At 35.2% G+C, this 10,362-nt stretch overlaps 1 protein-coding gene across 13 annotated transcripts in view; it reads left to right on the forward strand.

The window, feature by feature from the left end:
- Positions 1–10,362, forward strand: part of gish (casein kinase I gish) — a 47,993-nt gene that overhangs the window by 31,541 nt on the left and 6,090 nt on the right. For 10 of the 13 annotated variants that reach the window (XM_028302357.1, XM_028302359.1, XM_028302362.1 and 7 more), the window contains 3 exons: positions 1,364–1,444; positions 5,575–5,697; positions 8,160–8,284. In XM_028302357.1, coding sequence (XP_028158158.1) covers positions 1,364–1,444; positions 5,575–5,697; positions 8,160–8,284 — 329 coding nt within the window. The remainder of the gene's footprint in view (positions 1–1,363; positions 1,445–5,574; positions 5,698–8,159; positions 8,285–10,362) is intronic. The other 3 variants (XM_028302366.1, XM_028302368.1, XM_028302369.1) reach the window with 2 other exon arrangements.

Below are 10,362 nucleotides of genomic sequence, written 5' to 3' on the forward strand. Positions count from 1 at the left end.
CTGGCTATTTTATGTTTGTGAAATGCACATATTGTTAGCTAAAACTTAAGTTACTAACGTGGACCTAATGAGGCGAAAATACTCATTGCAGGCTGTCAACATATTACATTTAATTTTTGTTGCGCTATCTTTTTTCACATAGTGGAATAAGTGTTTTGTTTCCGTTTAACACGAAAGAGTGGGATCACAGCGTAATAAAATTGCGCTGCAAGTATTTTGCGACATCTTCCTAAAACATAACAACTGCACTCTGACTACACTAGTGTTAATCAACCAATAAAAGATTTTCTCTCACAAGTTTTAACCATTTGAATGCCGTGGGTACATAATATGGGGCTAAGTAAAGTGTGGTCTCACATTTTATTACCTCCATATCCTTATTGAAGCATTATGATGTATCAATCAATAAAAAAAGTACATACAGATAGATAGAACACACAATTTATACAACACAAAAGACAAGAAAAGAAAAAAAAATACACAAAAGAGAAGGCACAATTTTGATATTATTTTTCACGATCACTCACACTTTAACCATTTGAATGCCGTGGTCCACAATTCCATATCTCTGACCAGAGTGGTCCCACTTATCACCATAGCTTTTGAAGCATGTCTGGTGGCGTTGTGTTGCATGCCGCATGCTTGGGCAGCCGGTCAACATTCACGTGATGCGAATCTTGCGCAACGCGCCGCCGTCAAATGTCGTCAGAAATAAGTCTGACAAGGTCAGTAAGGTTTGGATGTGAAATGAACCGGGAGACAGGTTTAGTGATGAGTTCCAAAAATAATATTGTAACCCTTTATGAGACTGTCGTGGCTGTTAAGGGGTTATGTTTGAATTTTTAACATTAAAAGAAAGACTTGGAAAGAATTTAGACAATAGAAATTTTATTGATCGAGACTCACCGGTAAGCTCCCGTGGCGTGTAACGTGTTAAATATTGGTTCATTTTATATTCAAAGACAAATTCAATCTTATAACAAATTCAAACTACCGCTTTATCTAGCGCTCTGCTTTTTACTATCACTTAGTTTTATGTTTCATTATGGCAATTATTGTCCAATATTACCTCACTATAAGTAAACCATTGCACATTTTACGCAAATAACCATAGCACTTATAAACATGTAATTTACCTTAGTTGACAATCAGAGAAGTAACAGCCCAAAAATAGTTAAAACTAGATTTATCAACCCAGGACTAGTCGTATTCCCACAATACTAGTTACGTTCATACCTTTTTAGTTACGTCATCATTGTAATTCGACCCATATTCGACATTAGGCTAAGTACACATTGATGCTTGAAATATTTCATAAATATTTGAAATTATAGATTTATATGATTTTTATTGCTCATTCCAGTCAACCCCTGTGGGCTCCATTCAAACGGGACACGAGATTGTCGTCTCTCCGAACCGTGACAGACATCAACCCTTCCATAAGGTATTAAAAAGTCATTATTTTTCGTAGATTTTAAGTTAGTTTATCATTAGGTATAGTGCCGATTGTACACTCTCGAAGAGAAAGGTCGCAAATCGATTAAGTTAAATCTTGACACCTTTAAAATCGGTAATGTAGCGAACAAATACTAAGACCGATTAAAGTTGACTGAATGGAATGGTTATTAATGTATAACCAATGAATTGACAAGCTTTTATGATATTTCAAATCTTGATTCATCTGAAAACCAATTTAGTAAAATGCCTCTTGTGATTACCTTTAATATAGGTGACATAATTTTTAAGTTCAAGATTATTTTTTGTGTACTTTATAATTTGTTTGAAAGATTACTGAATCGTTTACTCGCGAGAGTGTACATCCGGCTTAAGATAAAATGAATGAGGCTACATAAATTCATTAGAGTATGCCGTAAAAGCAATAGTTGATGTTTAACACATTTCAGTTTATGATTTTATACATTGTTACATGTAGTGACACTTTTTATTATAATTTTTTGAGACTAGCAGGTATATTCAAAACGCAGAACAAAAAAATACTGTCTAAAATTAATAACACAGTTATTTCATTACACTAATATTTAAATTCAAGTCAAGTGATCCGTACCTACTTACAATACGAAAACTTGACGTAATCGTCAGGTGAACTGACTATGTTTTTTTCGGTGCAGGATGATTTGTGTGATTATATAATTGGTTTGGTTGAGGACGATGAGGCGGCGCTAATTTCGGGAGAGGTTTGGGCCCCATTTCAAATATACCCTAGTTGTTTTCACTAGTTGACCTTGAGGTGCGATTCATACTGAGATGACTAGTGGACATTTCACGTTGCCTGCCGTTTCCATGCGGTAACAATTCTCTAGTTTAATTTTATACAATTATCTCTATTATTTACATAACAATGATTTTAATTAATGCTTCTCAACTTGTTTCCTAAAATAGCAGATTTTTCATGTTTCGATTGTCAATTACACAGCCAAACATCTAACGAAAATTTACTACTATCCCCACCACAATGAGGGCCATTGCTCATGAAGAAAATGACTAGTCATATCTGAATAACGTATGCATGAAGTTGCTAAAATATATTTCAATGACCAGATTTTTCTTTGGCATGAAACAGGCAGACAGCAGATTTAAAACTAGTTTTCGCAATATGAATCGACCCTTATATCGCCATGACTACCTCCGGCGATGATCCCATAGACTTTGTTCGGTAAATTGGTTTGCTAAATTTTCTATTTTAATTATTGAATAAAATAATGTTCGGTTTTAAACTTACATTACTATTACCGTTTTAGACTTTTTTTACTTTTTAATGAACATGACACGTTAAATTAAATTTTTAAATTTTAAAATATAAATGACAAGTTGTTTTTACAAGTCTTTTTAAAATCTTTTAGCTAGAATTTTAGCATTATTCGTAGTTGTAGATTTTTATCATAAAAACACATCTACATAATATGGTTTAGATTACATTTCAATACTTCAAATCAATCGTAAAATATCGCTTATTTGCTGACCAATTTATTGAAGATGTGTCGAGGGTGTTTCTCCATTATTGCCATTTATGTTACGTGGATGTAAATATGTATGTTGCATTTTCAAAAACCTAAATTACATTACAATACAAATGAGAATGGTCCAGGAACACCCCTTCAATTGTTTCTTTTGGACTCCCATAGATGGCATTTACCGTTCATTTGTTCATGGAGCTATGTACATACCTTGCAAGAGTGGCGCGTTGCTTTGCGCTTGTAGGGTGACCACGCTAGTCCCTAACCAGAGTTTGTGTGGATTTTTCGAGAATGCTTCTACCATCATGGTTTAGTACTACAGGTTGTGATATCATCTAAGATCGTTTTTTAACGCATTAGTGATTACTAAAAACTGTGTGAGAGCTCTACTAAAATCGTTTGCCGTTAGAATGTTTGGTACCAATCGTTAGAATTTGCACTTTTTTATTTTAACTAACGGCCAAAATTTTTAGACAAAAATCTACGAATTTATGTCCCATTGTATGGACTGATAAATGGAGCCATATCTCTAAAGAGTCCTTCAAATATAGTAAAGAAGAGTCCCCGTACTTAGATCTTGTCAGCCTGTAATACATGTCCGGTGTAATCTGAACAGTGCTTGAGTGTAAGTCCCTTATTCCTTTACCGAAATATGTATGAGGCATCAGTGTTTGTCGTTGTTTATTGTGATGTTGAATGTGGTATAGGCTCATTTGTACCAAGTTTTATTTAAAAAATGAGTAGTGTACTATTTTAAATACTATTCGTTACTTTTGGAGAGTATTTGTAGGTACTTAACCCTAAAATGGATATAGTGAATTCAAACTTCATTGAACCCAAAGACAAGTATCAGATGGGATCTATGTTCCCTTGGTATTAATATGTAGTTAACATTTAGATGCGACGTTGAACAAAATCATGATCTTGTAAAGATTAAATCGTATTGACTAAGAATAAAAACAGCAAGGAGTAGCTTTGTTGCCGATCTATTCTATTCTTACTTCACTCTCATTCACGCATGTGATCTTGTGAAGATTATCTGTATTGTTGGATCAAAAAAACAGCAAGGACTATCTTTTCCAAAACAATATTGCATCTCTATTCTACAGAGAGTACCTAGCTTTTTTACCACCGATCTATTCTATTCTATCACTTCACTGTCATTCGCAAGCATGCGATCTTGTGAAGATTATCTGTATTGTATCAAAAAATAAACAGCAAGGGCTATGTTTATTTTCAAAACAATATCACATCATATAAACAAAAAGGAGTACTTAGCTTAAAATAGAAATACATGAGTCTTAAGACTGAGTTACATATACTCACAGCTTGACGTTTCGGCTACTATGCTGCAGCCGTGGTCACAAGCAGACTTTCTATTTTAGTTTGAAATGGAACGCGAAAGTTTAAAATCTTGGAGTAGGTACTTAGCTTTTTCTCAAAACAATATTACATCTCTATTCTACAGCAAAGAGTAGCTTTTTTACCACCGATCTATTCTATTGCTTCACTATCAGATTATAAGCTATATTGGATCAAAAAATAAACAGAAAGAAGTAGCTTTTTTACCACCGATCTATTTTATTATTCTCTCAGATTATAAGCTATATTGGATCAAAAAATAAACAGAAAGAAGTAGCTTTTTTACCACCGATCTATTTTATTATTCTCTATCAGATTACAAGCTGTATTGGATCGAAAAATAAACAGAAAGAAGTAGCTTTTTTACCACCGATCTATTTTATTAGTCTCTCAGATTATAAGCTGTATTGGATCGAAAAATAAACAGAAAGAAGTAGCTTTTTTACCACCGATCTATTCTATTGCTTCACTCTCAGATTATAAGCTGTATTGGATCGAAAAATAAACAGAAAGAAGTAGCTTTTTTACCACCGATCTATTCTATTGCTTCACTCTCAGATTATAAGCTGTATTGGATCGAAAAATAAACAGAAAGAAGTAGCTTTTTTACCACCGATCTATTCTATTGCTTCACTCTCAGATTATAAGCTGTATTGGATCGAAAAATAAACAGAAAGAAGTAGCTTTTTTACCACCGATCTATTCTATTGCTTCACTCTCAGATTATAAGCTGTATTGGATCGAAAAATAAACAGAAAGAAGTAGCTTTTTTACCACCGATCTATTCTATTGCTTCACTCTCAGATTATAAGCTGTATTGGATCGAAAAATAAACAGAAAGAAGTAGCTTTTTTACCACCGATCTATTCTATTGCTTCACTCTCAGATTATAAGCTGTATTGGATCGAAAAATAAACAGAAAGAAGTAGCTTTTTTACCACCGATCTATTCTATTGCTTCACTCTCAGATTATAAGCTGTATTGGATCGAAAAATAAACAGAAAGAAGTAGCTTTTTTACCACCGATCTATTCTTTTGCTTCACTATCAGATTATAAGCTGTATTGGATCGAAAAATAAACAGAAAGAAGTAGCTTTTTTACCACCGATCTATTCTTTTGCTTCACTATCAGATTATAAGCTGTATTGGATCGAAAAATAAACAGAAAGAAGTAGCTTTTTTCTATTCTATTCTCACTTCATTCGCACCTTTCATTCTCAATCTATCGCGTGTTCAGGGCGCTGTGAAGGACTCGGGAACCGGCGGGACGGCCAACACGGGCAACTGGCCGCCCAGCGGGAAGGCCACGCCCCTCACCACCGGCCACCTCACCCCCGCGGATAGGCACGGATCCGTTCAGGTACTATCCACAAACTTTAACTTCTTCATCTTCTTTTCGTGTCGACAACAAACCTACACAGTGTCAGCCCAAAACTCCGCCACAAGAGTGGCGTTGTCAGTAGCACTCATCAAATCCTCCTGAGTGCAGTTGCTTGGGCACTCAGGGCATGACATCAGGTGCCTCAACGCCTGGGGAATAAAACCGCACCTGCACTCCATGTTCAAGCCATCCAAGAATCCCCACCTGGCCAGATTGTCCTTACTACGGCCAACCTGCGTCCGAAGTCTATTTAAAGACTTCCAGGTAAGCCAGGGGAGCTCATGTCCAGGTGGAGGACTCTCAGACATAGGGACAAAAGGGCAGGGGAGATCAGCTCTCTTAAACTTTAACTGCACTTCTTTTTCTCTTCTGAGTTATTTGCGGGTCCAATGACATCGACTTTTCATTGACACTTTTCTTGGCCTTCACTGGTTCGGTTTTTTCGGAGTTAAACTGTAAATCTTGACTACATGGGGTTCGCAGCAGTGGGAAAGAGAGATGGGAACGGTCTCCGAAGCGCATCTTTAGCTCTTTATTTTCTGATCATTCTTAGTGTTGGTCGTCATATCTAGGAATAGTTGTGAGTCCAACTTTCACCTGGGACGAACTTGGCCTTCACTGGTTGGGTTTTAAAGCTGTAGATCCTGGCTGCATTGGCGGTTGCAGCAGTGGGAACGAAGTGGGAATAGCCCCAAAAATCTATCTGTAGTAGGGTCTTAGGGACAAGCACTTCTTCCAGAAAACAATTGGATATAAATAAATTCTGGCTTTTTCAAATACCAAACTAATTTGTCTGTCAAATTATTCCCTTGATTTTCTTAATATTATCTTGTCAAATCCAATGAAATTCGTGTATTTAAAAGTTAAATATTTTATCTATTTATTTTTTGTATTATTTTGTACAGGTTTTAAAGTACTCCTTTGTTAAATCTAATATACTATATCTAAGATGGGCATCAAACTATGTGTTCAATATCGTTTCACATGTTTAGTAATATTTTAGATATCACATTATTCTGCTTGCCTTTGTAATCTGGTATTTATTTACAGTATTATTTACGCAGTTTATTTTGTCATTAATTGTGAATGTATATTGGTGTATTTATTTTTTAGCTGTTGAAGAATAAACATTTTCGGTATGTGAAATTTCCTGGATCCGTGTCAACGGTCAGTTTGATTTTTTTGGAGGCAAACGTGTGGTCTGCATGACGCTTACAACTTTGTGCTATTGACGTAACAATGCTTAATTACTAAGCACTGCCAAACTGCCAATATTCATTCATAAAACCCATTCAGAGCTAAATAGGCTAGGAAACAAGTTGATAGTCAACTCCCAAACCTATGAGCGTTTATACACAAGCATTGAGATTCAATTTTGCAATTAAAATTTTATTTTTTTTACCTTTGAATAATTCAAAAGTTGAATATAGTTCCCTATATTCTTATTGCCGTATTAAGGGTTAAAAAAAGTTATTTAAACCTTCACTCAATAGCTCGTGTGTAAAAGTCCAATGGTTGTGTGATTCGGCTTTCAGTTATTTTAGTAGAAAAATGTTACAAATACAATTTTCCACTATTGCAACTTATGCTATAATACAATAGTTGAATATATGGCTCGCTTAAAAGTCACAACGGAGAAGTAATTTACGGCATATTTGCGATTGGTCTAAATATTGAAATTTTAACCAATCAAATATCTCAATTTATGCTTGAATTGAGTTTTCAGCTTCGTTCACCTAAAGCATTCCAAAAACCACTGACAGCTTTTTTACGATTGCACCAATTCGATGTTTGTCTTACTTGTTGTTTAGTTTTATTGTTGCTTTTCACAATAATATTACGGACTAAAATAACATATTTTTTACTTTTCTGAGACACATCTTCATAAGGTTTCATCATGCATCTCCGATTCTTACAAATTGTATCCAGAAAAGTTTATTAATAATTACAGTAACATTTATAAACACGTAACATTCTTGAAGAGTGGCAACTGGACTTTAAAATATTTAAGTAGAGAGAAACACTTCTTTTCACGTCCTGGAGACATCTGATTGTAATAAATTTAAAAAAATCTAAACCAAATTAACCGTCCACTAAAACCGTATGTCACCTAAAGTGACAGGGACATTACAGATTAAATAATTTAACCTGACTCGGAAAAGCAAGTACTCATTTCAAGTCTTTGCATGCCGAGCAAAAATAGGTAGGCATTTATAATGTATGTAAAACCTTGCCTCTGAATTTGCAAATTGCCATTAAAGTCTCGATCCGGACGCAAAAGTTATTATTTATTTATTATTTAGTTCAAATGGCAATTTGATAATTCGGCCAAAAGTTAATGCTCCCTCAGGTGGTTCGTAAACTGACCACCCAACCCCAGTGGTTCGTAAACTGACCACCTAACCTCCAAAATGGTTCCCTCAATCTGACCTTACCCACAGGTGGTGAGTTCCACCAACGGAGAGCTGGGAGCGGACGACCCGACGGCGGGCCACAGCAACACGCCAATAACCCAGCCACACCACGAGGTCGACGTGGTAGACGACACCAAGTCAGTTTTCCAGCTGTACGGATACATTTTTATTTATTTTCCGCTTGCCGCAAGCTTTTTATTTGCATTTTTTTGATGTCGTGAGTTTTGGTGGTCGCTTGACGTTTAAAGCTCATATAGATGACCCACGCTGAACTGTCCAAACTCAATGACAGCGGGGCGCTACCATCGTTCAACTATATGGTTTCCAATATGGCAAAAATCGGAACCAGCGATCCGGAATTGACGGTGGCGCCCCGCTGTCAATGTCATGGATAGGACAGTTCAGCATTTTGGAACTATAGCAGACTTATCAACTCTGAAAGAGATCAACACCGTATGCCTTTCGCGAGCTGTCATCGCCTTTCGCCCGCTGTCAATCGCGAGGCGAGGCGTTTACGTTTCGGTGCGGATAAGTGTGCGTAGCAGTATGGAGTTTCGTACAAAGAATACTGACCACCTCGAGTTGATTGATACGATCCATTTCCGGCTTGATAAATTTGTGACGTCCTTAAATAACCAATTTTTATTATTTTTAGAACTGATTTTTCAATCATCGAATTTAACTGAAGAATAAAACTTATATTTTGAAAGTTTTTGTATGGAAATATGTCAATTTTATTTTACAGTTAAATCTGTGGATTGAAAAATCAGCCCTTTTCACCTCCGTACCTCAATAATGTTACACGCTCGTTGAAAACTAGGTAGTTTAAAGTGATCTAATAAAGAAGAAGTAATGGATTGTTATCTTAAACTAGTGTTCAACACGCGTGTAAGATTTTTGATAGTGAGAGGGATACATTTAAATATAAATTAGGGTAAACAGGGCCATTTCTTTAGTTATAACAATGACGAATTTTAAACCTCACTTCGCTCACTTGGCGTTCGCCAAATGTTCATTTTAAATTAAAATTAATGAAGATGCATTAACATCTTTACTACTTACTAATAAACTAAAATAATAACATTCAGTTCGCTTAATGCTTGCTTGATTTGCCTTTATTAAGTGATAATGCATTATTAACAAAACAATGTAATAAAAAATTACTCTATCGTGTCTAATTGACCGTTGTGCAAAGGTTTGTATCAAATAATTGTTCGTAATTTGAAACAAATTAGTAATTTAATTAAAATTGGATAGTAATAGATCACTAAAAAGTGAAGGTGATGAATTATTGGCTACAAAATAGCATCGTCGCAAAGTAAAAACGAAAACGTCACGAATCGAGTCGAGTCAATTAGAATCGTAAAAGTGAAAATGTATCATTACAATTTACCGATAATTGCAGATTTGAAATGTTACTGAAAATGTGTTTTAGAAACAAAAGAAGAACGGTCACGCCCCATACAAAAAAAACCCAGACCCGACAGAAACGAGACATACCTCAGTTTTTTTGTCATGTCTTAATTAGTTAAATTATATATTTTTTATATTCGAAATCCATGTATAACACCAAAATATTACCCTTTGTTTTTGTTTAGGCGTTATACAAAAACTAATACAAAATGCCTATTTATCACCAAAATTGGTAAATGTATGTACCTAAATGTCTATTACAGCTGCTATGGAATGTATCTAGGTGACCTGGAGATACAGCCGGATTATACAGGGTGGTTATACATATGGAACGATAAGTGATCTCACTCGATTATTTCTAAACTATACAAGATATCGAAAAACTAGTTACTGATTCTGAAAGTGCTTCACGAGCTCTTTCAAATGGTACCAATAATAGGTTACAGATTATGGAAGCTGGTAACATTGAATTTTTGGATTTTGTAACTTCTCGTTTCCACCCTGTATAATCCAGGCTGTATCTCCAGGTCACCTAGATACATTCAATAGCAGCTGTAATAGACATTTAGGTACATACATTTACCAATTTTAGTGATAAATAGGCATTTTGTATTAGTTTTTGTATAACGCCTAAACAAAAACAAAGGGTAATATTTTGGTGTTATACATGGATTTCGAATATAAAAAATATATAATTTAACTAATTAAGACATGACAAAAAAACTGAGGTATGTCTCGTTTCTGTCGGGCCTGGGTCACAGATGACCGTTCTTCTTTATGACCATATTTGTGCTCATATTTCTTTGCAAGATTTTTA

This window comes from Ostrinia furnacalis, unplaced genomic scaffold (assembly GCF_004193835.3).
Source record: "Ostrinia furnacalis isolate ACB-3 unplaced genomic scaffold, ASM419383v2 OfSCF1110, whole genome shotgun sequence".
In the NCBI taxonomy this organism is placed as follows: domain Eukaryota; kingdom Metazoa; phylum Arthropoda; class Insecta; order Lepidoptera; family Crambidae; genus Ostrinia; species Ostrinia furnacalis.